General features: G+C 74.3%; 1 protein-coding gene across 2 annotated transcripts; it reads left to right on the forward strand.

Annotated features, from left to right (window-relative positions):
- Positions 1–770: 770 nt before the first annotated feature.
- PC (pyruvate carboxylase) lies at positions 771–27,145 on the forward strand. 2 transcript variants are annotated; one of them, XM_068923608.1, is made up of 21 exons: positions 771–808; positions 5,655–5,787; positions 6,317–6,501; positions 7,608–7,773; positions 8,535–8,680; positions 9,154–9,271; positions 9,364–9,515; positions 10,115–10,233; positions 11,164–11,326; positions 12,089–12,271; positions 14,636–14,780; positions 16,330–16,419; positions 17,051–17,272; positions 18,891–19,047; positions 21,253–21,493; positions 22,144–22,393; positions 22,777–23,021; positions 23,770–23,949; positions 24,595–24,843; positions 25,341–25,481; positions 26,020–27,145. In XM_068923608.1, the coding sequence occupies exons 2-21, from the start codon at positions 5,655–5,657 to the stop codon at positions 26,266–26,268; spliced, it is 3,534 nt and encodes a 1,177-aa protein (XP_068779709.1). In that variant the 5' UTR covers positions 771–808; the 3' UTR covers positions 26,269–27,145. The 2 variants fall into 2 exon arrangements, with proteins under 2 accessions (XP_068779709.1, XP_068779708.1); XM_068923607.1 differs by lacking the exon at positions 771–808 and adding an exon at positions 1,893–2,033.
- Positions 27,146–27,437: the final 292 nt, after the last annotated feature.

Raw genomic sequence — 27,437 nt, forward strand, 5'->3', positions numbered from 1 at the left:
GCGCGAGGCCGCCGAGGCGCGAAGGGTGGCCTGCGTGAGGCGCGCCCGTCGCCATGACACCCGCTGTTTCCCAGCGTGCACCGCGACACTGGCGCCCGCCTGACGCGCGTTGCCTGCTGGGAGCTGTAGTTTCCCCCCTTCCTCCGGCCTGTAGAGGCGGCTCTAGGGATCACGCCGGGCCCCGCTGTCCATACGGTCCCCTAGGGTGCCTATATGGCCCCCTACAGGGTGGATGGGGCTATAGGGTGGCCCCTGAAAGGAATAGGGGCTATAGCGTATTCCCTGTAGGGGATGGTGGCTCCCTACGGTCGTCTGTAGGGCATAGAGGCCCTATGGAGGGAGCGGGCTATACGGTGCCCCCGGCAGCGGCTGCAGCGCTGCGGGATGTTGCGGTCACTGCCCGCCCGCCCGCCCCGCCGCATGAATGAGTCACGCGGGCCCGCCCCCCATTGGCCACGCTCTCGGCCAATCACCGCCCTCGCACGCGCCGCGGCCTCCCTCCCCCCCCGGCCGCCGGCGGGCGCACGGTGAGGGGAAGGTGGGAAGGGGGGGTGGACCTCCCGACTTGACTGACATGGTTTCGACCAATAGCGAGGCGAGGCGGGAAGCGGCTGGCCAATGAGGCGCGCCTGCCACCGCCGCCCGCCGCTAGAGGGCGCGGGGGGAGCGGTGAGTGACAGCGCGGCGGGGCGGGGCCTGGGGGGGGGCCTGGGGCGGAGCGCCGGCTGGCCAATGGGGAGCCGGGGGCGGGGCTAACGGGACGGCCGGCGACGCGGGGGGAGGAAGCGGCGGCAGCGGCGGCGGAACGGTGAGTCGGGGGGCGGGAGGGGGATCGGGGCTCACGTGACCCGGGAGGCGCCGTCACGTGACGTGGACCGGAACGCGGGGGGGGGCCCGGTGCACCGGGTCCCACGTGACCCGAACCGGGACCGGCTCTCTACGAACCGGGACTCCCGGTGCGGACCGAAACCCGCTTGACCGGGGACCCACGTGACCTGGTCCGGGACCCCCCCCCCCAATATGGACCGGCCCACGTGACCTGTGCCCTCATGTGGACGAGGACCCCCCCGTAGGGACTAGGAGCCCCCTATAGGGGCCGGGACCCCCTGTAGGGCCCGGGGACCCCTATAGGGACCGGGGACCCCCTATAGGGCCCGGGACCCCTATAGGGCCCGGGGACCACCTATAGGAACCGGGACCCTCTATAGGGACCAGGGACCCCTATAGGGGCCAGCCACCCTCCTGTAGAGACTAGGAGCTGCCTATAGGGACCAGGGACCCCTATAGGGGCTGGGATCTCCCTATAGGGATCAGGGACCCACCTGCTCAGGCTTGAGACCTTCCATATGGGCTGGGACCTGGTCCGAGAGCTGCTCCACCTATAGATCATGGACCCTTCCATATGTACTGGGACCCTCACGCGTATTGGAGCCCCCTATGTGAACCAGCCCCCATGTGCCCCAGTCCCTGCTAGATGGGCTGGGTCCACCCCCAGGGCCCTGTAGAGGCTGGTAGCCCCTGTAAAGGCCTGGGAACCCCTATAGGAACCAGCCTCCATGTGACCTAGTCCCGTTATACGGGCTGGCTCTGCCCCTATCGACCCTATAGGGATGGGGAGCCCCTATATGGCCCGGGACCCCCATCCCGGTACAACCTAGTGCCCCCAGTTTGGCTCCGCTCGTCCCCAGCTCCCCATCCGTCCGTCCGTCTGTCCGGCCCCGAGCGGCTCAGCTGCGCGGGGCTGGGGGGGGGCCTATATGGGCCCCATAGGGGGCCGGGCAGGGGCGGGAGGTGAACGGTCGCGGGGCCCCGGCGCGCCGGACTTCGCCCTCCCGCCCCGGCCCGTCAATGATTTACGCGGCCGGCGGGGAGCCGGGGCGTGCGAGGAGCGTGCGAGGCGGCGTGCGAGAGCGGGGCAGGCGCGAGCCTGCCGCTGTTTGCCCAGGCGAGGTTGCCAGGAGCAGCACGCGCTCGTGCGAGGGAGGCTCTCGTGCAAGGGGGACCCGCTCGTGCGAGGCAGGCGCTCGTGCAAGGCAGGTGCTCGTGCGAGGCGGTGCAGGCCCGTGCGAGGGGGGGCGGGCTGGCGCGGCTGCCAGGCCCCGCGCGCTCGTGCGAGGGAGGCACGCGGTGGGGGGGGGGGGCTGCGTGTGCACGGCACGCCTGCGCGCACGGAGCGTGCGTGTGCGGGCGACGCGTGTGCGTAGGCAGAGGGGCCCCGGGGCGCCCCGGGGGGCCCGGCCCCCCCCCACCTGCTCCCCTGGGCAGCCCCGACTGGGAGCACTGGGGGCCGTGGGGGGATTCTCCAGCGGCTCGTAAGGGGCTGGGACCGTCCTCGAGCCGGGGAAGGGGTCCGAGGCCCCCCCCCCCAGGCCGGCATTTAATTTAATCCCTCCTGCCGCTTAGCGCCTGTTAATTAGGGAGAGAACAAAGAAGGCTAATTCGATTCGGCCCGATCCGGGCGGCCGGTGCTGCTTCAAGGGGCCCTTTGTGCCGAGGCCAGCTGAGGCCGTGCCAGCTCGCTGCATGCCCGGGGCCGCAGGCGGAGGCCTGTCCCAGCACCCCCCCTCCCCCCCCCCTGCAGCCACCTGCTTTCAGGACCCCTTGAAGCGGGGGGACCGTCCCGCCCAGCGCCCCGTTCGGTGAGGGGTGACCCCCGGGTGCCACCCCGGGCGCTCCCCCCCCCCCCCAAGGGCTTCCCCGTCGCGGCCGGGGCCGGGGCCAGCCGCAGCCTGGCGCGGACGTGTCCCGCTTCCCGAGGAGGGGAGGCCTTGGCCCGGCGCCTCCCCGGCTTGGCCGCCAGCCTTGAGCCGCCGCTCGGCTCTTAAGACGCGCGGCGCCTTTCGGGAGGGCTGGCGTGGAGCGGCTCTTAGGTGCGCTACGGTAGCCCCCCCAAAAAGGGCCGGGGGGGGTTATACAGCGCCTTGCACTGGGGTGCTGTGGGGCGCTGTCTTAGGGGCGTTATGGTGCTGGTGGCGCCGGGGGGGAGGCTCTTGGGTGCGCTGAGGAGGCAGTGGGGTGCTCTGGGGCTGCCTCGGGGGCGCCCTGCAGTATTCAGGCACTGGGGCTGTCTCTCAGGTGCATTACGGTAACAGTGGGGTGCCATGGGGGCTGGGGGTGTCTCTTAGGTGCAGTATGGTAGTGGGGTACTGGGGGCATCTCTTAGGTGCAGTATGGTAGTGGGGTGCAGTGGGGCGTCCCTTAGGTGCAGTATGGTAGCAGTGGGGTGCCTTGGGGGTGGGGGGGCGTCTCTTAGGTGCACTATGGTAGTGGGGTACTGGGGGCATCTCTTAGGTGCAGTATGGTAGTGGGGTGCAGTGGGGCGTCCCTTAGGTGCAGTATGGTAACAGTGGGGTGCCTTGGGGGTGGGGGGGCATCTCTTAGGTGCAGTATGGTAGTGGGGTGCAGTGGGGCGTCCCTTAGGTGCAGTATGGTAACAGTGGGGTGCCTTGGGGGTGGGGGGGCATCTCTTAGGTGCAGTATGGTAGTGGGGTGCAGTGGGGCGTCCCTTAGGTGCAGTATGGTAACAGTGGGGTGCCTTGGGGGTGGGGGGGCGTCTCTTAGGTGCACTATGGTAGTGGGGTGCAGTGGGGCATCTCTTAGGTGCAGTATGGTAACAGTGGGGTGCCTTGGGGGTGGGGGGGCATCTCTTAGGTGCAGTATGGTAGTGGGGTGCAGTGGGGCGTCCCTTAGGTGCAGTATGGTAGCAGTGGGGTGCCTTGGGGGTGGGGGGCATCTCTTAGGTGCAGTATGGTAGTGGGGTGCAGTGGGGCATCTCTTAGGTGCAGTATGGTAACAGTGGGGTGCCTTGGGGGTGGGGGGGCATCTCTTAGGTGCAGTATGGTAGTGGGGTGCAGTGGGGCGTCCCTTAGGTGCAGTATGGTAGCAGTGGGGTGCCTTGGGGGTGGGGGGGCATCTCTTAGGTGCAGTATGGTAGTGGGGTGCAGTGGGGCATCTCTTAGGTGCAGTATGGTAACAGTGGGGTGCCTTGGGGGTGGGGGGGCATCTCTTAGGTGCAGTATGGTAGTGGGGTGCAGTGGGGCGTCCCTTAGGTGCAGTATGGTAGCAGTGGGGTGCCTTGGGGGTGGGGGGCATCTCTTAGGTGCAGTATGGTAGTGGGGTGCAGTGGGGCATCTCTTAGGTGCAGTATGGTAACAGTGGGGTGCCTTGGGGGTGGGGGGGCATCTCTTAGGTGCAGTATGGTAGTGGGGTGCAGTGGGGCGTCCCTTAGGTGCAGTATGGTAGCAGTGGGGTGCCTTGGGGGTGGGGGGGCATCTCTTAGGTGCAGTATGGTAGTGGGGTGCAGTGGGGCATCTCTTAGGTGCAGTATGGTAGCAGTGGGGTGCCTTGGGGGTGGGGGGGCATCTCTTAGGTGCAGTATGGTAGTGGGGTGCAGTGGGGCGTCCCTTAGGTGCAGGACGGTAGTGGGGGGGTAAAGGTGGGGGTTCTCTGATGTCTCCTATAGGGGTTGATCCCCCCCGTCCCCCCCCCACATTTCGGGGCCAGAGGGCACCAGGCAGGGGCCCGGATGCCTGGGTCCCTCGGCCTCTGCGTGCGGTAGGGGTGGGAGGCCCGGACGCCTGGGCCCCCTGCTGCAGGGGGTGGGAGGCCCGGACGCCTGGGCCCCCTGCTGCAGGGGGGAGGGGATCCTCTGATGTGTCGTGTAGGGGTTGGGCCCCCCCCCCCACCTCCACGTTTTGGGATGGGGGGGTCAGAGGGCACTGGGACAAAGGTGGCCGCTCGGACGCCTGGGCCCCTTCCTGCGGGGGGGGGAGGGAGAAGAGGATTCTCTGCTGTCTCGTATCGGGGTTGGGCCGCCCCCCCCCCCGCCATGTTTCAGGGTCAGAGGGCACCGGGGCAGGGGTGAAGGCCCGGACGCCTGGGCCCCTTCCTGGGGGGGGGGGTGGTTCTCTGATGTGTCACACAGGGGTTGAGCTCACCCCCCCCCATTTTGGGATGGGGGGGTCAGAGGGCACTGGGACAAAGGTGGCCGCCCGGACGCCTGGGCCCCTTTACCTGGGAGCGGCCGCCCGGACGCCTGGGCCCCTCGCTGCGGTGGGAGGTGGGGGATTCTCCGCTGTCTCGTATCGGGGTTGGGCGGCCAGTGCGGGGTTCGGGAGGGGGTCGGAGGGCAGCGGGGCGCCCGGACGCCTGGGCCCCTTCGCCTGGGAGCGGCCGCCCGGACGCCTGGGCCCCTCGCTACGGTGGGGGATTCTCCGCTGTCTCGTATCGGGGTTGGGCGGCCAGTGCGGGGTTCGGGAGGGGGTCGGAGGGCAGCGGGGCGCCCGGACGCCTGGGCCCCTTCGCCTGGGGAGGGCGGCCCGGACGCCTGGGCCCCTCGCTGCGGTGGGGGATTCTCCGCTGTCTCGTATCGGGGTTGGGCGGCCAGTGCGGGGTTCGGGAGGGGGTCGGAGGGCAGCGGGGCGCCCGGACGCCTGGGCCCCTTCGCCTGGGGAGGGCGGCCCGGACGCCTGGGCCCCTCGCTGCGGTGGGGGATTCTCCGCTGTCTCGTATCAGGGTTGGGCGGCCAGTGCGGGGTTCGGGAGGGGGTCGGAGGGCAGCGGGGCGCCCGGACGCCTGGGCCCCTTCGCCTGGGAGCGGCCGCCCGGACGCCTGGGCCCCTCGCCGGCGCTGAGGCCGCCTCCCGCCGCCCGCAGATGTCGCGGCTGTGCCTGCGCCGGGGCGGCCGGGCCCTGCTGGGCGCCGGGCGCCGGCGGGGGCTGCCGCTGCCCCTGGCCGCCCGCGCCGTCTCCTACCAGCCCATCCGCAAGGTGCTGGTGGCCAACCGCGGTGAGTGTCCCCGTGGGGCGCGTCCCCGTCCCCCCGCGTGTCCCCGTCCCCATCCCTGTCCCCGTGCGCCTGTGTCACGGGCAGGATCACCCCGGGGTGTCCCCGCGTGTCCCCACGTCCCCGCGTGTCCCCGCGTGTCCCCATGTGTCCCCGCGTGTCCCCACGTCCCCATGTCCACATGTGTCCCCATGTCCCCGCGTGTCCCCATCCCCACGTGTCCCCATGGCCCCGCGCGTCCCCACGTCCCCGTGTCCACATGTGTCCCCATGGCCCCGCGTGTCCCTGTGTGTCCCCGTGTCCCCGTGTCGCGGCATGCGGCCATGTCTGGGGTCCCCGCGCAGGCGAGATCGCCCCAGGGCCATCCCCGTGTCCCCCCGTGTCCCCCCGTGTCCCCCACGTCCCCCCGTGTCCCCCCGTGTCCCCCCCACGTCCCCCCGTGTCCCCCCCATGTCCCCCCGGGTCCCCCCGGGTCCCCCCCACGTCCCCCGTGTCCCCCCGTGTCCCCCACGTCCCCCCGTGTCCCCCGCAGGCGAGATCGCCATCCGGGTGTTCCGGGCCTGCACGGAGCTGGGCATCCGCACGGTGGCCGTGTACTCGGAGCAGGACACGGGCCAGATGCACCGGCAGAAGGCGGACGAGGCCTACCTGGTGGGCCGGGGGCTGCCGCCCGTGCAGGCCTACCTGCACGCCGCCGACATCCTGCGCGTGGCCCAGGTGCGCCCGGACGCCGGGGCCCCGGGGCGCGGGGTGGCTGGGGCGCGGGGTCGCCTGGACGCCGGGGCCCCGGGGAGCAGGGAGCAGGGGGTCCCCGGGGTGCGGGGGGAGCGGGGTGGCTGGGGTGGCCGGGGCGTGGGGCCGCCTGGACGCCGGGGCCCCGGGGCGCGGGGGTCACCCGGACACCGGGGCCCCGGGGAGCAGGGTGCAGGGGGTCCCCGGGGAGCGGGGTGCCGGGGTGGCCGGGGCGCGGGGGGAGCGGGGTGCTGGGGTGGCCGGGGCGTGGGGTGGCTGGGGCGCGGGGTCGCCCGGACGCCAGGGCCCCGGGGTGCGGGGGGAGCGGGGTGCCGGGGTGGCCGGGGCGCGGGGTCGCCCAGATGCCGGGGCCCCGGGGAGCAGGGGTCCCCGGGGTGCGGGGGGAGCGGGGTGGCTGGGGTGCGGGGGGAGCGGGGTGCCGGGGTGGCCGGGGCGCGGGGCCGCCTGGACGCCGGGGCCCCAGGGCGCGGGGGGAGCGGGGTGGCCGGGGCGCGGGGCCGCCCGGACGCCAGGGCCCCGGGGCGCGGGGGGCGCGGGGTGGCCGGGGCGCGGGGCCGCCCGGACGCCGGGGCCCCGGGGTGCCGGGGTGGCCGGGGCGCGGGGCCGCCGGGGCCCCGGGGCGCGGGGGGAGCGGGGTGCCGGGGTGGCCGGGGCGCGGGGCCGCCCGGACACCGGGGCCCCGGGGAGCGGAGGGAGCGGGGTGGCCGGGGCGCGGGGCCGCCTGGACGCCGGGGCCCCGGGGCGCGGGGGGAGCGGGGTGCCGGGGTGGCCGGGGCGTGGGGTCGCCCGGACAGCCGGGGCCCCGGGGAGCAGGGTGCAGGGGGTCCCCGGGGAGCGGGGTGCCGGGGTGGCCGGGGCGCGGGGGGAGCGGGGTGCCGGGGTGGCCGGGGCGCGGGGCCACCCAGACGCCGGGGCCCCGGGGCGCGGGGGGAGCGGGGTGGCCGGGGCGCGGGGTGGCCGGGGCGCGGGGCCGCCCGGACGCCGGGGCCCCGGGGAGCGGAGGGCGCAGGGTGGCCGGGGAGCGGGGCCGCCCGGACGCCGGGGCCCACGCGCCTCGGGCCGCGGCGCAGGAGAACGGCGTGGACGCCGTGCACCCCGGCTACGGGTTCCTGTCGGAGCGGGCCGAGTTCGCGGAGGCGTGCGTGGCCGCCGGCCTGCGCTTCGTGGGGCCCTCGGCCCGCGTCGTCCGCCTCATGGGCGACAAGCTGGAGGCCCGGCGGCTGGCCCAGCGCGCCGGTGCGGGCGGTGGGGGGCGGTGGGGCGGGCTATATGGGCTATGGGGCTATGGGGGCTATGGGGTGGGTTACGGGGGGTCATGGGGTTATATGGGGCTATGGGGTGGGTTATGGGGGGTTATGGGGTAGGTTAGGGGGGGCTATGGGGTTATATGGGGCTATGGGGTGGGTTATTAGGGGTTATGGGGCACGTTATGGGGGGCTATGGGGTAGGTTATGGGGGCTATGGGGTTATATGGGTCTATGGGGTGGGCTATGGGGGGCTATGGGGTGGGTTATGGGAGCTAAGGGGGGTTATGGGGGGCTATGGGGTGGATTAAGGGGCAGGTTATGGGGACTATGGGGGACTATGGGGGCTACAGGGGGGTTATGTGGGCTATGGGGCAGGTTATGGGGCCTATGGGGCGGGCTATATGGGCTATGGGGCGGGCTATGGGGTGGGCTATGGGGGCTATGGGGGGTTATGGCGGCTGGGGGTGGGTTATGGGGTGGGTTATGGGGCGGGCTATGGGGGCTGTGGGGGACTATGGGGTCTATGGGGCAGGCTATGGGGGGCTATGGGTCTATGGGGCGGGCTATGGGGGCTGTGGGGGGCTATGGGGTCTATGGGGCGGGCTATGGGGGGCTATGGGGTCTATGGGGCGGGCTATGGGGGCTGTGGGGCAGGTTTTGGGCGGGTTCTGGGAGCGGTGGGGTGGGCGGGGGGGGCGCTGGGGCCCCCCTGCGGCCATGGCTGACGCCCCCCCCCACCCCCCCACCCAGGGGTGCCGGTGGTGCCGGGCTCGGAGGCGCCCGTGGCCGCCCTGGCCGAGGCCGAGGCCTTCGCGCGCGACGCCGGCTTCCCCGTCATCCTCAAGGCTGCCCACGGCGGCGGCGGCCGCGGCATGCGCGTCGTCCGCGCCCCCGAGGTACGCGGGCCCCGGCGTCCGGGCCGCCCCTGCCCTTCACCCCCACCTGCCACCCTGCGGGGCCCAGGCGTCCGGGCCGCCCCTGCCCCCCCGCCCCGCGGGCCCTGGCGTCCGGGCCGCCCCTGCCCTTCACCCCCACCTGCCACCCTGCAGGGCCCAGGCGTCCGGGCCGCCCCTTCCCCCCCGCCCCCCTGCCCCGCGGGCCCCGGCATCCGGGCTGCCCCTGCCCTGCCCCAGCCCTTCCCTCCCCCCCACCCTGTGGGGCCCTGGCGTCCAGGCCCCCCCGCCCTGCCCCAGCCCTTCCCTCCCTGGCGTCTGGGATCCCTGCACCCTCGGGTGGGACTCCGGGTGAAGGACCCCAACATCCAGGTGTCCCCAAGCCCTGGGAGATGAGGGGACCCAGGCGTCCGGGGGAGGGACCCAGGCGTCCGGGTGGCCGAGGGGACCCAGGCGTCCGGGCCGCGTCCCCGCAGGAGCTGGAGGAGAGCTTCACGCGGGCGTCCTCGGAGGCTCTGGCCGCCTTCGGCGACGGCGCCCTCTTCGTGGAGAAGTTCATCGAGCGCCCGCGGCACATCGAGGTCCAGATCCTGGGTACGGCCGGGGTGGCGCGGCGGCGGGGGGGGGCCCGGACGCCTGGGCTCTGGCGGCGGGCGCTGACGCCCCGGCCCGCCCCCCCGGCGCAGGGGACCATCACGGCAACGTGATCCACCTCTACGAGCGCGACTGCTCCATCCAGCGCCGGCACCAGAAGGTGGTGGAGATCGCGCCGGCCGCCTGCCTCGACCCCCAGCTCCGCAGCCGCCTGGCCGCCGACGCCGTCCGCCTCGCCCAGCAGGTGCGCGGGGGGCCCTGGCGTCCGGGCTGCAGGCCCCCACCCTGAGGACCCAGGCGTCCGGGGCTGGCAGCCCCTCTCCCTGCCCCGAGGGGTCCCTGGTGTCCACCAGCTGGCTCCACCCCTGTCCGTCCGGGGGCCCAGGCGTCCGGGGGCGGTGGGACCCAGCGTCCGAGGGTGGTGGGGCCCAGGTGTCCGGGGGTGGTGGGGCCCAGGTGTCCGGGAGTGGCGGGGCCCAGGCGTCCAGGGGCAGTGGGACCCGGCGTCCGAGGGTGGTGGGGCCCCGGCGCCTGGGGGTGGTGGGGCCCTGGCGTCTGGGGGTGGTGGGGCCCTGGCGTCCGGGGGTGGTGGGGCCCAGGTGTCCGGGGGCGGTGGGGCCCAGGCGTCCGAGGGTGGCGGGGCCCAGGCGTCCGGGAGTGGCGGGGCCCTAGCGTCTGGGGGCAGTGGGACCCGCCGTCCGGGGGTGGTGGGGCCCTGGCATCTGGGGGCGGTGGGGTCCAGGTGTCCGGGGGCGGTGGGGCCCAGGCGTCCGAGGGTGGTGGGGCCCAGGCGTCCGGGGGTGGCGGGGCCCAGGCGTCCGGGCTGACCGGCGCCGGCGGCAGGTGGGCTACGAGAACGCCGGCACCGTGGAGTTCCTGGTGGACCAGGGCGGCCGCTACTACTTCATCGAGGTGAACTCGCGGCTGCAGGTGGAGCACACGGTCACTGAGGAGATCACCGGGTGAGCCGCCCGGACGCCGGGGCCCCTGGCGGGGTGGGGGAGCGGGAGGGGGAAGGGAGTCCCTGGCGGGTGGGGGTTGGCGTCCCCCGGACGCCTGGGCCCCTGCGGGTGCTGGCAGCCGCGCAAGGTGGCCGCGGGGGTGGGGGGCGCGGCCCGGACGCCTGGGCCCGTGCGGGTGCTGGCAGCCGCGCAGGGTGGCCGCGGGGGCGGGGGGCGCGGCCCGGACGCCTGGGCCCGTGCGGGTGCTGGCAGCCGCGCAGGGTGGCCGCGGGGGCGGGGGGCGCGGCCCGGACGCCTGGGCCCGTGCGGGTGCTGGCAGCCGCGCAAGGTGGCCGCGGGGGTGGGGGGCGCGGCCCGGACGCCTGGGCCCATGCGGGTGCTGGCAGCCGCGCAGGGTGGCCGCGGGGGCGGGGGGCGCGGCCCGGACGCCTGGGCCCGTGCGGGTGCTGGCAGCCGCGCAGGGTGGCCGCGGGGGCGGGGGGCGCGGCCCGGACGCCTGGGCCCGTGCGGGTGCTGGCGGCCGCGCAGGGTGGCCGCGGGGGCGGGGGGCGCGGCCCGGACGCCTGGGCCCGTGCGGGTGCTGGCAGCCGCGCAGGGTGGCCGCGGGGGTGGGGGGCGCGGCCCGGACGCCTGGGCCCGTGCGGGTGCTGGCAGCCGCGCAGGGTGGCCGCGGGGGCGGGGGGCGCGGCCCGGACGCCTGGGCCCGTGCGGGTGCTGGCGGCTGCGCAGGGTGGCTGCGGGGGCGGGGGGCGCGGCCCGGACGCCTGGGCCCGTGCGGGTGCTGGCAGCCGCGCAGGGTGGCCGCGGGGGCGGGGGGCGCGGCCCGGACGCCTGGGCCCGTGCGGGTGCTGGCGGCCGCGCAGGGTGGCCGCGGGGGCGGGGGGCGCGGCCCGGACGCCTGGGCCCATGCGGGTGCTGGCGGCCGCGCAGGGTGGACCTGGTGCACGCGCAGCTGCGGGTGGCCGAGGGCCGGAGCCTGCCGGAGCTGGGGCTGCGCCAGGCGGCGGTGCGGCCCCGCGGCTGCGCCATCCAGTGCCGCGTCACCACCGAGGACCCGGCCCGCGGCTTCCAGCCCGACACCGGCCGCATCGAGGTGACGGTGACGCCCCCCGGCCCCGGGGGCCCTGGGCACCCTGCGGGGGCCCCCCGGTGTCCCCCCACGTCCCCTCGTGTCCCCCCACGTCCCCATGTCCCCCTATATCCCCCTACGTCCCCTCGTGTCCCCCCACGTCCCCATGTCCCCCTATATCCTCCCACATCCCCGCGTGTCCCCCCATGTCCCCCTGTGTCCCCCTATGTCCCCCAGCGTCCCCCGTGTCCCCCCGTGTACCCCCATGTCCCGCTGTCCCCCTATATCCTCCCACATCCCCCCGTCCCCCCCCGTCCCCTCATGTCCCCCCACATCCCTGCGTGTCCCCCCATGTGCCCATGTCCCCTGGTGTCACCGCATCCCCCCGTGTTCCCCAGTGTCCCCCCATGTCCCCATGGCCCCCCCGCGAGCCCATGTCCCCCGTGTCCCCGTGTCCCCCCGTGTTCCCCAGTGTCCCCTGTCCCCCCCCACATCCCCGCGTGTCCCCTCACATCCCCGTGTCCCACTGTCCCCCTGTATCCCCCCCGCGTGTCCCCCCACGTCCCCATGGCCCCCCCGCGAGCCCATGTCCCCTGGTGTCACTGTGTCCTCCCGTGTCCCCTGTCCCCCGCCGCATCCCCGCCTGTCCCCCCACGTCCCCGTGTCCCCCCACGTCCCCATGGCCCCCCCGCGAGCCCATGTCCCCCGGTGTCCCCGTGTCCCCTGTCCCCCCCGTGTCCCCCGGCGTCCCCGGGCGCGGTGGCAGCGCGGTGCCGTCCCCGGCAGGTCTTCCGCAGCGGCGAGGGCATGGGCATCCGGCTGGACGGCGCCTCGGCCTTCCAGGGCGCCCTCATCTCGCCCCACTACGACTCGCTGCTGGTCAAGGTGGTGGCGCACGGCCCCGACCAGCCCGCCGCCGCCGCCAAGATGCGCCGGGCCCTGGCCGAGTTCCGCATCCGCGGCGTCAAGGTGCCGCCGGGCGCGCGGCGATGCGCGGGGCTCGTGCAGCGCGTGGGGCTCGTGCAACGCACGGGGATGCGCGGGGCTCGTGCAGCGCGTGGGGCCCGTGCAACGCACAGGGATGCGCGGGGCTCGTGCAGCGCGTGGGGCCCGTGCAACGTGCAGGGATGCGCGGGGCTCGTGCAGCGCGTGGGGCCCGTGCAACGTGCAGGGATGCGCGGGGCTCGTGCAGCGCGTGGGGCCCGTGCAACGTGCAGGGCTCGTGCAGTGCGCCGGGACGGGGCTCACGCTACGCGCGGAGACGGCCGCGGGGCTTGTGCAACGTGCAGGGCTCGTGCAACGCCCGGGGATGCGGAGGGCTCGTGCAACGCCCGGGGATGCGCAGGGCTCGTGCAACGCACAGGGATGTGCAGGGCTCGTGCAACGTGTGGGGCTTGTGCAACACGTGGGGAGGCGCAGGGCTTGTGCAATGTGTGGGGCTTGTGCAATGCACGGGGATGCGCAGGGCTCGTGTAACGTGCGGGGATGCGCAGGGCTCGTGCAATGCATGGGGCTTGTGCAACGCATGGGGATGTGCAGGGCTCGTGCAACGTGTGGGGCTCGTGCAACGCACAGGGATGCGCAGGGCTCGTGCAACATGCGGAGATGCACAGGGCTCGTGAAACGCGCGGGGATGTGCAGGGCTCGTGCAACGTGTGGGGCTCGTGCAGTGCGTGGGGACACGCAGGGCTCGTGCAACGCACGGGCACACACACAGGGCTCGTGCACCGCGCAGGAGCACACACGGCTTGTGCAAGGTGCGGGAACAGGGCTTGCGCAGCGCTTGGGGGTTAGGGACTGGTGCAACGCACGGGGACGGGGACGGGGCTCGTGCGATGGCTGGGCCTGCGCCAGCCAGCCGGGCACGGGGAGCTCTGGTGCGCCGGCCGGCCGGGGCCCTGGTGCGCCGAGCTGATGCCCGCGGGGGCCCTCGTGCACCGGAGCCCTCGTGCACCGGGGTCCTTGCACGCTGGAGCCCTGGCACGCCGGCCGGGGTCCTCGTGCACCGGAGCTCTGGTGTCCCTGCCGGGGTCCTCGTGCGCGGAGCTGACGCCTGCCGGGGTCCTTGCACGCCGGAGCCCTGGTGCACCGGAGCCCTGGCACACCGGCGCGGGTCCTTGCACGCCAGAGCTGATGCCCGTGGGGGTCCTCGTGCACCGGAGCCCTCGTGCACCGGGGTCCTCGTGCGTGGAGCTGATGCCCGCCGGGGTCCTCGCGCGCCGGGGTCCTCGCGCGCCGGGTCCTCGCGCACCGGGGTCCTCGTGCGCCGGGGTCCTCGCGCGCCGGGGTCCTCGTGCGTGGAGCTGACGCCCGCCGGGGATCCTCGTGCGCCGGGGATCCTCGTGCGCCGGGGTCCTCGTGCGCCGGGGTCCTCGCGCGCCGGGGTCCTCGCGCGCCGGGGTCCTCGTGCGTGGAGCTGACGCCCGCCGGGGTCCTCGCGCGCCGGGGATCCTCGTGCGCCGGGGTCCTCGTGCGCCGGGGTCCTCGCGCGCCGGGGTCCTCGCGCGCCGGGGTCCTCGTGCGTGGAGCTGACGCCCGCCGGGGATCCTCGTGCGCCGGGGATCCTCGTGCGCCGGGGTCCTCGTGCGCCGGGGTCCTCGCGCGCCGGGGTCCTCGCGCGCCGGGGTCCTCGTGCGTGGAGCTGACGCCCGCCGGGGTCCTCGCGCGCCGGGGATCCTCGTGCGCCGGGGTCCTCGTGCGCCGGGGTCCTCGCGCGCCGGGGTCCTCGCGCGCCGGGGTCCTCGTGCGTGGAGCTGACGCCCGCCGGGGATCCTCGTGCGCCGGGGATCCTCGTGCGCCGGGGTCCTCGTGCGCCGGGGATCCTCGTGCGCCGGGGTCCTCGTGCACCGGGGTCCTCGCGCGCCGGGGTCCTCGCGCGCCGGGGTCCTCGTGCGTGGAGCTGACGCCCGCCGGGGTCCTCGCGCGCCGGGGTCCTCGTGCACCGGAGCCCTCGCGCACCGGGGTCCTCGCGCGCCGGGGTCCTCGTGCGTGGAGCTGACGCCCGCCGGGGATCCTCGCGCGCCGGGGTCCTCGCGCACCGGGGTCCTCGCGCGCCGGGGTCCTCGTGCGTGGAGCTGACGCCCGCCGGGGATCCTCGTGCGCCGGGGTCCTCGTGCGTGGAGCTGACGCCCGCCGGGGATCCTCGCGCACCGGGGTCCTCGTGCGTGGAGCTGATGCCCGCGGGGGTCCTCGTGCACCGGAGCCCTCGCGCGCCGGGGTCCTCGCGCGCCGGGGTCCTCGTGCGTGGAGCTGATGCCCGCGGGGGTCCTCGCGCACCGGGGTCCTCGCGCGCCGGGGTCCTCGTGCGTGGAGCTGACGCCCGCTGTCCCGCAGACGAACATCCCGTTCCTGCAGAACGTCCTGGCGCACCCGCAGTTCCTGGGCGGCGCCGTCGACACCCAGTTCATCGACGAGAACCCCGAGCTCTTCCTGCTGCGCCCCGCGCACAACCGGGCCCAGAAGCTGCTCCACTACCTGGGTGCGCTCGGGGGTCCCGGGGCCGCCCTGGGGGGGCTCCAGAGGGTCCCCGGGGGGTTTTGGGGGTTCCCGGGGGGCTCCAGAGGGTCCCTAGAGGGCTCCAGAGGGTCTCTGGGGGGTCTCCAGGGGTCCTGGGGGGCTCTGGGGGGCTCCAGAGGGTCCCCAAGGGGTTTTGGGGGTCCCCAGGGGGCTCCAGAGGGTCCCTAGAGGGGTCCAGAGGGTTTCTGGGGGGTCTCCAGGGGTCCTGGGGGGCTCTGGGGGGCTCCAGAGGGTCCCTAGGGGGGTCCAGAGGTCTCTGGGGGGGTCTTGGGGGTCTCTGGGGGGTCTAGGGTGTCCCTGGGGGGCTCCAGAGGGTCTCTGGGGGGTCTCCAGGGGTCTTGGGGGGCTCTGGGGGGCTCCAGAGGGTCCCCAAGGGGTTTTGGGGGTCCCCAGGGGGCTCCAGAGGGTCCCTAGAGGGGTCCAGAGGGTTTCTGGGGGGTCTCCAGGGGTCCTGGGGGGCTCTGGGGGGCTCCAGAGGGTCCCTAGGGGGGTCCAGAGGTCTCTGGGGGGGGTCTTGGGGGTCTCTGGGGGGTCTAGGGTGTCCCTGGGGGGCTCCAGAGGGTCTCTGGGGGGTCTCCAGGGGTCTTGGGGGGCTCTGGGGGGCTCCAGAGGGTCCCCAAGGGGTTTTGGGGGTCTCCAGGGGGCTCCAGAGGGTCCCTAGAGGGCTCCAGAGGGTCTCTGGGGGGTCTTGGTGGTCCCTGGGGGGTCTAGGGTGTCCCTGGGGGGGCTCCAGAGGGTCCTTGAGGGGTCTCCAGGGGTCTTGGGCCCTGGGGTCATTTGGGGGCCCTAGGGGGGGCTCCAGAGGGTCCCTGGCAGTGTTAGGGGTCCCTAGGGGGTCTCCAGGGGTGTTGGGGGTCCCTGGGGGGCTCCAGAGGGTCCCCAGGGGAGTCTGGAGGGTCCCTAGGGGGGTTTCAGGGTGTCCCTGAGGGTGTATAGAGGGTCCCTGGGGGGGTCTCCAGGGGTCTTGAGGGGTGCAGGGGGGCTCTAGAGGATGCCAGGGGAGTTTTGGGGTCCCGGGGGGGCCCCAAAGGGTCCCCGGGGGGGTCTGGAGGGTCCCTAGGGGGGTCTAGGGTGTCCCTGGGGGGGCTTCAGAGGGTCCCTGAGGGGTCTCCAGGGGTCTTGAGGGGCCCTGGGGTCATTTGGGGGCCCTGGGGGGGCTCCAGAGGGTCCCTGGGGGTGTTGGGGGTCCCTAGGGGGTCTCTAGGGGGCTCCAGAGGGTCCCTGGGGGGGTCTTAGGGGTCCCCGGGGGGGTCCTGAGGGTCCCTGGGGGGGTCAGAGGTCCCTGCAGGGTCCCTGGGGGGGCTCCAGAGGGTCCCTGGGGGGTGTTGGGGGTCCCTGGGGGGGTCCGGAGGGTCCCTGGGGGGGTCGTGGGTCCCTAGGGGGTCCCCGGGGGGGTCTGGAGGGTCCCTGAGGGGTGTTGGGGGTCCCCAGGGGGGTCCGGAGGGTCCCTGGGGGGGTCGGGGGTCCCCGGGGGGGGTCCTGCAGTCGCCTGACCCCCCCGACCCCCCCAGGCCACGTGATGGTGAACGGCCCCAGCACCCCGCTGCCCGTCAAGGCCAAGGCGGCGCCCGTGGACCCCGCGCCCCCCCCGCTGCCCGCGGGTGAGCGCCCCCCCGACACGCGTGTGCTTGGCGTGTTCCCACCCTGGTGGGGGGGGGGTGGAGGGGAGTGACACGGGGTGACACGCGTGTGCTCGGCATGCTCCTAGCCTGGCGGGGGGGGGCGACACGCGTGTCCTTGGCGTGATCCCAGCCCAGCGGGTGGGCAGGGGGAGTGACACGGGGTGACACGCGTGTCCTTGGCGTGTTCCCAGCCCAGCAGGGGGGCGGGGGGGCGACATGCGTGTCCTTGGCGTGTTCCCAGCCCAGCAGGGAGGTGGGGGGAGTGAGGCGGGGCGACACGCGTGTCCTTGGCGTGTTCCCAGCCCAGCAGGGGGAGTGACACGGGGCGACATGCGTGTCCTTGGCGTGTTCCCGCCCCGGCAGGGGGGCGGGGGGGGCGACACGCGTGTCCTTGGCGTGTTCCCAGCCCAGCAGGGGGGCGGGGGGGGGCAACACGCGTGTCCTTGGCGTGTTCCCAGCCCAGCAGAGGGGCGGGGGGGGCGACACGCGTGTCCTTGGCGTGTTCCCAGCCCAGCAGGGGGGCGGGGGGGGCGACGCGCGTGTCCTTGGCGTGTTGCCGCCCCGGCAGCGGGGTCCGCGGCGGGTGACGCGGGTGCCGCGGGTGCCGCAGGGCCGCCGCCGCCGGGGCTGCGGGCCGTGCTGGCGGCCGAGGGGCCGGCGGCCTTCGCCCGGGCGGTGCGGGGCCGCCGCGGGCTGCTGCTCACCGACACGACCTTCCGCGACGCCCACCAGTCGCTGCTGGCCACCCGCGTGCGCAGCCGCGACCTGGCCCGCGTCGCCCCCTTCGTGGCCCGCGCCTTCGGGGCCCTCTTCAGCCTCGAGAACTGGGGCGGTGAGCGCCCCCCCCGGGCCGGGCCGGGCCGGGGGCGGGGCCTGGCCGGGGGGCGGGGCCTGGCCGGGGGCGGGGCCTGGCCGGGGGTGGGGCCTGGCCGGGGTGGGGTCTGCCCGGGGGGCGGGGCCTGGCCGGGGGTGGGGTCTGCCCGGGGGCGGGCCCTGGCCGGGGGGCGGGGTCTGCCCAGGGGGCGGGCCCTGATGGGGCAGGGGCGGGGTCTGGCCAGGGGATGGGGCCTGGCCGGGGGCGGGGCCTGGCCGGGGGGCGGGGCCTGGCCGGGGGGCGGGGTCTGCCCAGGGGGCGGGCCCTGATGGGGCAGGGGCGGGGTCTGGCCAGGGGGTGGGGCCTGGCCGGGGGTGGGGCCTGGCCGGGGGGGCGGGGCCTGGCCGGGGGTGGGGCCTGGCCGGGGGGCGGGGCCTGGCCGGGGGGCAGGGTCTGCCCAGGGGGCGGGCCCTGATGGGGCAGGGGCGGGGTCTGGCCAGGGGATGGGGCCTGGCCGGGGGGGCGGGGTCTGGCCGGGAGGCGGGGCCGAGTCGAGGGGCTGGGACCAAGGGGTAGGGGCTGAGCTGAGGGGGCGGGGCCAGCCGAGGGGATGGAGGTAACAGGCTGAGGCTGAGGGGGCGGGGCCTGATCTGGGCGGAGCCTAACAGGGGGTGGGGCCGAGCCGAGGGGGCGGGGCCGAGCTGAAGGGCTGGGGCTGAGAGCCGGGGCAAGCCGAGGGGGTGGGGCCGAGTCGGGGGAGGGGCCTGACCTGGGGGCGGGGCCTGACCAGGGGCGGGGCTGAGCCGAGGGGGGTGAGGTGAGCCGAGGGGGCGGGGCCGAGGGGGCGGGGCCGAGCTGAGGGGTGGGGCCTACAAAAGGGGAGAGGGTGGGGCTGGGGCGGGGCTTGCCCCGGGTGAGGCATGGGTGGGGCTGGGGGTGGGGCTTATGATGGGGGCGGGGCTGGAGCCAGGGGTGGGGCCAGCACCAGGGCGGGGCTCGCCCAAGGTGGGTGGGGCTTGCACCAGGCAGGCGGGGCAGGCACTGGGGGGCGGGGCTTGCACAAGGAATGTGGGGGGGGTTGCACGCAGTGGGCGGGGCTGGCACGAGGCAGGCGGGGGCTGCACCAGAGGGCAGGGTTTGCACAAGCGCGGGGCTTGCACGAGGAGCGTCCCCTTTGCACGAGGGGACGGGGCCCTTGCACGAGGGGGCACCGACCTCGCACGAGGGGGTGTGAGCCTTGCACGAGGGGTGTCCCTCTCACACGAGGGGGCACCGACCTTGCACGAGGGGGTGTGGGCCTTGCACGAGGGGTGCTCCCCTTGCATGAGGGGATGAGGCCCTTGCACGAGGGGGCACCGACCTCGCACGAGGGGGTGTGGGCCTTGCACGAGGGGTGTCCCTCTCACACGAGGGGGCACCGACCTCGCACGAGGGGGTGTGGGCCTTGCACGAGGGGGTGTGGGCCTTGCACGAGGGGTGCTCCCCTTGCACGAGGGGATGAGGCCCTTGCACGAGGGGGCACCGACCTCGCCCGGGGGGGTCTCCCCTTGCACGAGGGGTGCCCCCTTGCCCGGGGGGCGCCCCCCTCGCACGAGGGGCGAGCCCCTCGCCCGGCGCTGACGGCCGTGTCCCGCAGGCGCCACCTTCGACGTGGCCATGCGCTTCCTGCACGAGTGCCCCTGGCAGCGGCTGCGCGACCTGCGCCAGCTCATCCCCAACATCCCCTTCCAGATGCTGCTGCGCGGCGCCAACGCCGTCGGCTACACCAACTACCCCGACAACGTCGTCTACCGGTGCGCGGGGGTCCGGGGGGGGGCGGGGGGGGCGCCACCGCCGTCGGCTACACCAACTACCCCGACAACGTCGTCTACCGGTGCGCGGGGGTCCGGGGGGGGGGCGGGGGGGGCGCCACCGCTGTCGGCTACACCAACTACCCCGACAACGTCGTCTACCGGTGCGCGGGGGTCCGGGGGGGGGGCGGGGGGGGCGCCACCGCCGTCGGCTACACCAACTACCCCGACAACGTCGTCTACCGGTGCGCGGGGGTCCGGGGGGGGCGGGGGGGGCGCCAACGCCGTCGGCTACACCAACTACCCCGACAACGTCGTCTACCGGTGCGCGGGGGTCCGGGGGGGGCGGGGGGGGCGCCAACGCCGTCGGCTACACCAACTACCCCGACAACGTCGTCTACCGGTGCGCGGGGGTCCGGGGGGGGCGGGGGGGGCGCCAACGCCGTCGGCTACACCAACTACCCCGACAACGTCGTCTACCGGTGCGCGGGGGTCCGGGGGGGGCGGGGGGGGCGCCACTGCCGTCGGCTACACCAACTACCCCGACAACGTCGTCTACCGGTGCGCGGGGGTCCTGGGGGGGCGGGGGGGGCGCCACCGCCGTCGGCTACACCAACTACCCCGACAACGTCGTCTACCGGTGCGCGGGGGTCCTGGGGGGGGGGGCGGGGGGGGCGCCACCGCCGTCGGCTACACCAACTACCCCGACAACGTCGTCTACCGGTGCGCGGGGGTCCGGGGGGGGCGGGGGGGGCGCCAACGCCGTCGGCTACACCAACTACCCCGACAACGTCGTCTACCGGTGCGCGGGGGTCCGGGGGGGGCGGGGGGGGCGCCAACGCCGTCGGCTACACCAACTACCCCGACAACGTCGTCTACCGGTGCGCGGGGGTCCGGGGGGGGCGGGGGGGGCGCCAACGCCGTCGGCTACACCAACTACCCCGACAACGTCGTCTACCGGTGCGCGGGGGTCCGGGGGGGGCGGGGGGGGCGCCAACGCCGTCGGCTACACCAACTACCCCGACAACGTCGTCTACCGGTGCGCGGGGGTCCGGGGGGGGCGGGGGGGGCGCCACTGCCGTCGGCTACACCAACTACCCCGACAACGTCGTCTACCGGTGCGCGGGGGTCCTGGGGGGGCGGGGGGGGCGCCACCGCCGTCGGCTACACCAACTACCCCGACAACGTCGTCTACCGGTGCGCGGGGGTCCTGGGGGGGGGGGCGGGGGGGGCGCCACCGCCGTCGGCTACACCAACTACCCCGACAACGTCGTCTACCGGTGCGCGGGGGTCCGGGGGGGGCGGGGGGGGCGCCACCGCCGTCGGCTACACCAACTACCCCGACAACGTCGTCTACCGGTGCGCGGGGGTCCGGGGGGGGCGGGGGGGGCGCCACCGCCGTCGGCTACACCAACTACCCCGACAACGTCGTCTACCGGTGCGCGGGGGGGGGACACGGGGGGATGCGGGGGGCACAGGGACACGGGGGGACATGGGGATATGGGGGGCGGGGGCACGGGGGGGCACGTGACCCCTGCTGACCTCCCCACGACCCCCAGTGACCCTGCTGCCCCCCATGACCCTGTGACCCCCCGTGACCCCGCTGCCCCCCCTGCGCCCCCCATGCCCCAGGCCCCCCACCGCCCCCGCTGCCCCCCCCGCGCCCCCCATGACCCCGCCGCCCCCGCTGCCCCCCCTGTGTCCCAGGCCCCCCACCGCCCCCGCTGCCCCCCCCGCTCCCCCCATGACCCCGCCGCCCCCGCTGCCCCCCCCGTGACCCCGCCGGCCCCGCTGCCCCCCCCGTGCCCCAGGCCCCCCACCGCCCCCGCTGCCCCCCCCGCTCCCCCCATGACCCCGCCGCCCCCGCTGCCCCCCCCGTGACCCCGCCGGCCCCGCTGCCCCCCCCGTGCCCCAGGCCCCCCACCGCCCCCGCTGCCCCCCCTGCGCCCCCCCCGTGCCCCAGGCCCCCCACTGCCCCCGCTGCCCCCCCTGCGCCCCCCGTGACCCCGCCGCCCCCCCGCGCCCCCCGTGACCCCGCTGCCCCCCCCGCACCCCCCGTGACCCCTCTGCCCCCCCCGCACCCCCCGTGACCCTGCCGGCCCCGCCGCCCCCCCCGCGCCCCCCGTGACCCCGCCGCCCCCCCCGCCCCCCCCTGTGACCCCTCTGCCCCCCCCGCGCCCCCCGTGACGGCGGTGGGGGGGGGCGCAGGTTCTGCGAGGTGGCGGCGGCCAACGGCATGGACATCTTCCGCGTCTTCGACTCGCTCAACTACCTGCCCAACCTGCTGCTGGGGGTGGAGGCGGCGGGCCGGGCCGGCGCCGTGGTCGAGGCCGCCATCTCCTACACCGGCGACGTGGCCGACCCGGCCCGCACCAAGTACGGCCTCGACTACTACCTGGCGCTGGCCCGCGAGCTCGTCGCCGCCGGCACCCACATCCTCTGCATCAAGGTGGGCGCCCGGGGCCGGCGGGGGGCCCTGGGGGGCCCTGGAGCACGGAGAGGGGGCATTGGGGGTCCCTGGGGAGCGGGGGGGGGCCTGGGGGGTCCCTGGGGCGCAGGGAGGGGGCAATGGGGTAAGATGAGGGGTATTGGGGTCGCTGGGGTGCAGAGAGAGGGGCCTGGGGGATCCCAGGGTGCAGGGAGGGGGGGCTGGGGGGTCGCTGGGGCGCAGGGAGGGGGCAATGGGGTAAAATGAGGGGTATTGGGGTCGCTGGGGCGCAGGGAGGGGGCAATGGGGTAAGATGAGGGGTATTGGGGTCGCTGGGGTGCAGAGAGGGGGGCCTGGGGGATCCCAGGGTGCAGGGAGGGGAGGCTGGGGGGTCCCTGGGGCGCAGGGAGGGGGCAATGGGGTAAAATGAGGGGTATTGGGGTCCCTGGGGTGCAGAGAGAGGGGCCTGGGGGATCCCAGGGTGCAGGGAGGGGGGGCTGGGGGGTCCCTGGGGAGCAGAGAGGGGTCAACGGGGTAAAAAGAAGGGGCATTGGGGTCCCTAGGGTGCAGGGAGGGGGGGTTGGGGTGCAAGGAGGGAGCGTCGGGGGTCCCCAGGACATGGGGGGGCAGACGGACCCCCCCCGCGCCCCCCTGACCCCCGCGCCCCCCAGGACATGGCGGGGCTGCTGACGCCGGCGGCGGCGCGCCTGCTGGTGGGGGCCCTGCGGCAGCGCTTCCCCGAGCTGCCGCTGCACGTGCACAGCCACGACACGGCCGGCGCCGCCGTCGCCTCCATGCTGGCCGCCGCCGCCGCCGGCGCCGACGTGGTCGACGTGGCCGTCGACGCCATGGCCGGCATGACCTCGCAGCCCAGCATGGGCGCCCTCGTCGCCTGCCTCCGCGGCACCCCCCTCGACACCGGTACGTCCCCGCCACCGCTGCCGCCGTGATGCCCCGGTGATGGTAGCGTTGCCGTGGCGACACCAACGTTGCTGCGGCGATGCCATGGCAATGCCCGCACCATCCCTGAGGTCCCTGCCCCCAAGTTCCCTGTCTCTGTCCTGTCCCCGCGGTCCCCGCAGGCGCCATCCCAGGGTCCCTGATCCCCAGAGTCCCCGTCCCCATCCCCAGGGTCCCCGAGATCCCTGTCCCCAAGGTCCCCGTCCCTGGACTCCCTGATCCTCAATGTCCCCGTCCCCGTCGTCCCCATCCCCGGGGTCTCCGTCCCCGGGGTCCCCGATCCCTGACCCCCTCCCTGCCGTCCCCACGGCGCCTGGTGCCACACGTCCCCCTGCCGCCGGCAGGCATCGCGCTGGAGCGGGTGTTCGAGTACAGCGAGTACTGGGAGGCGGCGCGGGGGCTCTACGCCGCCTTCGACTGCACGGCCACCATGAAGTCGGGCAACGCGGACGTCTTCGAGAACGAGATCCCGGGCGGGCAGTACACCAACCTGCACTTCCAGGCCCACAGCATGGGGCTGGGCCACAAGTTCAAGGAGGTGAAGAAGGCCTATGCTGAGGCCAACAAGATCCTCGGCGACCTCATCAAGGTGGGGCCGCCGGCGCGCTCGGGGGGCTCCTGCGGGGGGGGAGGTCCCTGTGGGGCAGGGCCTTGTAGGGCAGGGCACCATGGGGCAGGTCCCCGAGGGGATGGTCCTCGTGGGGCAGGTCGCTATGGGGATGGGCTCCCTGGAGATGGTCCTCGTGGGGCAGTCACCATGGGAATGGTCCTCGTGGGGACGGTCCTCGTGGGGCAGGTCCTCATGGGGCAGGTCGCTATGGGGATGGGCTCCCTGGAGATGGTCCTCGTGGGGCAGTCACCATAGGGATGGTCCTCATGGGGATGGTCCCTGTGGGGCAGGTCCTCATGGGGCAGGTCGCTATGGGGATGGGCTCCCTGGAGATGGTCCTCGTGGGGCAGTCACCATGGGAATGGTCCTCGTGGGGACGGTCCTCGTGGGGCAGGTCCTCATGGGGCAGGTCGCTATGGGGATGGGCTCCCTGGAGATGGTCCTCATGGGGCAGTCACCATAGGGATGGTCCTCATGGGGATGGTCCCTGTGGGGCAGGTCCCGATGCGATGGTGACACTTAGAAGCCGGTCTAGGTGGCACGGTGACACCATAGGGCAGATCCCGATGTGGCGATGACACTGTGGGGCAGGTCTAGGTGGCATGGTGACACCGTGGGGCAGGTCCCAATGCGGCGGCGGCACTGTGGGGCAGGCCGGGGGGCCGCGGTGGTGCTGCGGGGCAGGTCCTGGGGCAGCGGTGACACGGTGCCGCGGTGGGGCGTGCAGGTGACGCCATCGTCGAAGATCGTGGGCGACCTGGCGCAGTTCATGGTGCAGAACGGGCTGTCGCGGGCCGAGGTGGAGGCGCGGGCGGACGAGCTCTCCTTCCCCCGCTCCGTGGTGGAGTTCCTGCAGGGTCACATCGGCACGCCGCCGGGGGGCTTCCCCGAGCCCTTCCGCTCCCGGGTGCGCAGGGGGCACGGGGAGGGCACTGGGGGGCACTGGGAGGGGATTGGAGGGACTAGGGAGCATGGGTTGCCGAGGGCACCCATGCCTTAGCAACGGGGTTGCCGGGGCACCCAGGTGCTAGCAAGGGGGAGATGGGGTTACCGGGGCACCTGCCACAGAACAACAGGGTTGCCAGGGGCACCAGGACCCTAGCAACAGGGTAGCTGGGGTTGCCAGGGGCACCCATCCCTTAGCAACAGGTTGCCGGGGGCACTGGGGCCCTAGCAAAGGGGCAGGTGGGGTTGCCAGGGATGCCAGATCCCTAGCAACGGGGTGGCTGGGGTTGCTAGGGATGCCAGGACCCTAGCAACGGGGCAGCTGGGGATGCCGGGACCCTAGCAACAGGGCGGCTGGGGTTGCTGGGGATGCCGGGACCCTAGCAACGGGGTGGCTGGGGTTGCTGGGGATGCCAGGACCCTAGCAACGGGGTGGCTGGGGTTGCTAGGGATGCCGGGACCCTAGCAACGGGGTGGCTGGGGTTGCTGGGGATGCCAGGACCCTAGCAACAGGGCAGCTGGGGATGCCGGGACCCTAGCAACAGGACAACTGGAGTTGCCGGGTGGCCGTGGCCGGGCTGGCAGTGACGGTGGCGGGCGCCCGCAGGTGCTGAAGGACTTGCCACGGGTGGAGGGGCGCCCGGGGGCCTCGCTGCCGCCGCTGGACTTCGAGGCGCTGAGCCAGGAGCTGGAGGCGCGGCACGGGACGCCGCCGGGCCCCGAGGACCTGCTCTCGGCCGCCATGTACCCCAAGGTGTATGACAACTTCCGGGAGTTCACCGCCACCTTCGGCCCCGTCGACTGCCTCGGCACCCGCCTCTTCCTCGAGGGGCCCAAGATCGCCGAGGAGTTTGAGGTGGGCGGGGCCTGCGGGAGGGGGCGGGGCTTGGGTGGGGCAGGTAGCAGGGTTCTGGGGCAGGGCTTAGGGGTGGGGCTTAGTCAGGGCGGGGCTTAGTCAGGGGTGGGGCTTGTAGGATCTGGGGCGGGGCTCCTGGAGAGGAGCCAAAGGGGTGTGGTTTATGGGAGGGGTTTACTGGGGGTCATCAACATGATAGGGCAGGGCCTAGGAGGTGAGGCTACCGGGGGTGGGGCCTGAGCAGTGGGTGGGGCCGTGGGCGGAGCTTCGGGGTGGGCAGTGCCAGAGGGGCGGGTCCAATGCAAGTGGGCGGGGCTCAGGGAGGGCACAGCCCGGCACCCCGGCTGCCTGCTGGCTCTAGTGCTCTCGCACGCCTGTGCATGCTCGCCCGCGCACGCTCGCAGTGGTCGTCACGCGCTTGCGGTGGCTCTTGCACGCTCATGGTGGCCCTCCACACTTGCACGGCCCTCGCACGCTCGTGGCGGCCCGGGGCACAGGTGGAGTTGGAGCGGGGCAAGACGCTGCACATCAAGGCGCTGGCGCTGGGCGACCTCAACGCCGCAGGGCAGCGCGAGGTTTTCTTCGAGCTCAACGGGCAGCTGCGCTCCATCCTCGTGCGGGACACTCAGGCGATGAAGGTTGGCATGGGGGGGCTGGGGGGCCAGGGGACACTGGGGGGGGTCCCAGGGGACATGGGGGGGTCCCAGGGGACGCAGGGGGGGGCTCAGGAGACCCATAGGGGGGTCCCCAAGGGGGACCCAAGGGACACAGAGGGATTCCCATAGGCCATGGGGGGAGTCCTGGGGCTATGGGGGGCATTGGGGGGTCTGAAGGGACTTGGGGGGGGTCCTGGGGGCTCTAGGGGAGTCCAAGGGAACACAGGAGAAGATCCCTGGGGACACTGGGGGGGGTCCTAGGGAATATGGGGGGAACCTCAGGGCCACGAGGGGGACACTGGGGGGTCCCAGGGGACACTGGGGGATATGGGGGGGGCACTGGGGCTATGGAGGACCCTACGAGGGTCCCAGGGGACACTGGGGGAGATGGAGGGGTCCCTGGGGCCATGGGGGGGGGTCCCATGGGATATGGGGGCTCCCAGGGGTGCCGCGAGCCGCCGGCGGCAGCCTGAGGTGTCCGTGCCCCCCCCTGAGCCGTGTCCCTTGTCCCCACTTGCAGGAGATGCACGTGCACCCGAAGGCGGAGCGGGGGGCCAAGGGGCAGGTGGGGGCGCCGATGCCGGGCGAGGTGGTGGAGGTGCGGGTGGCGCCGGGGGCGGTGGTGGCCAAGGGGCAGCCGCTCTGCGTGCTCAGCGCCATGAAGCTGGAGACGGTGGTGACGGCGCCGCTGGCCGGCACGGTGGCCCGGCTGCACGTGCGGCCGGGCATGAGCCTCGAGGGCGACGACCTCATCCTGGAGATCGAGTGAGCCGGGGGGGGGGTCTGTGTCCCCCCTGAGTGACCTCCCCCCCCAGTGCACCCCCAAAAGGGACCCCCCAGAATGGTACCCTGGGAGGTACCCCTGAAAGGGGGTGTCCTGAAATGGCCCCCCCAAAGGGACCCCAAGGGACCCCCAAAATGGCACCCTAAGGTGGGACCCCCAAAAGGGTGCCCTCAAATGGCCTCCCCAGGAGTGGCCCCCCCCCCAAAATGAATTTCGAAATGGTCCCAAAAGGGACCCTTGAAACACCCCCCTGGCACCTAGGACCCCCCCCCCCAGGAAACCCTGCTGGGCACCCCCACCCCCAGAAAAAGGGAGGGCCTCACCCCTGGGGGGGGCTCAGCACCCTTTGGGGGACATTCACCCGATTTGGGGGACCTCAGCACCCTTTTGAGGGATCTCAGCACCTTTTTGAGGCATCTCAGCACCCTTTGGGGGAGCCTTTGTCCGATTTGGGGGATCTCAGCACCCTTTTGAGGGGTGTCTCAGCACCTTTTTAGGGGCTTCCCCCCATGACACTAACCCTAGAACTGGGGGTTCCCCATGCGCCCCCCCCCGCCGAGCTGCCTTAGGGGAGTCCTGCGCCTCGGGGGGCCCTGCCACCCCCCCCCCCACTGCTGCCGAACCAGACGCCGGTGCCAAACGGGCCCCCCCCCCGAATTTGTTGGGGGGGGTCCCAAAGCAGAGGGAGAGGGCGGATGACACGAAGACTGTGACCAAATGACGGGAGAGAGACTGGAAGCAGGGGGGGGCCTATATGGGAACAACCCGGGGGGGGAACATGGGGCTGCCCCCCCCCCTGGACCCCCCGGTCTGTCTGCTGCCCCCCCCCGGGGGCTCCGGGGCAATAAAGACTGGACTAACCGCAGCGCCTGCGTGCCTGGGCCCGGATGCTGGGGGCAGGGGTCTATAGGGTGCCCCCATAGGGCACCCCCAGGGCCTTATAGCGAGCGCCACAGGGCCTATAGCCGGGTAGGGTGGGCTCACCCCCCCCCATAGGAGATCCCTCCAGCGCCTGGGTATCCCCTGGGCTCCAGGCAGCTCCTGCCATGCCAGCCCCTATGGAGAGGTTCGGCCCCCTATAGAATCGAGGCCCTATAGCCGCTATGGGCACCTCCCGGCTGCTGCGCCGCCCTCCCCTTCCTGCAGCGGGGGGG

This window comes from Struthio camelus, chromosome 35 (genome assembly GCF_040807025.1).
Source record: "Struthio camelus isolate bStrCam1 chromosome 35, bStrCam1.hap1, whole genome shotgun sequence".
NCBI classification, from domain to species: Eukaryota; Metazoa; Chordata; class Aves; order Struthioniformes; family Struthionidae; genus Struthio; species Struthio camelus.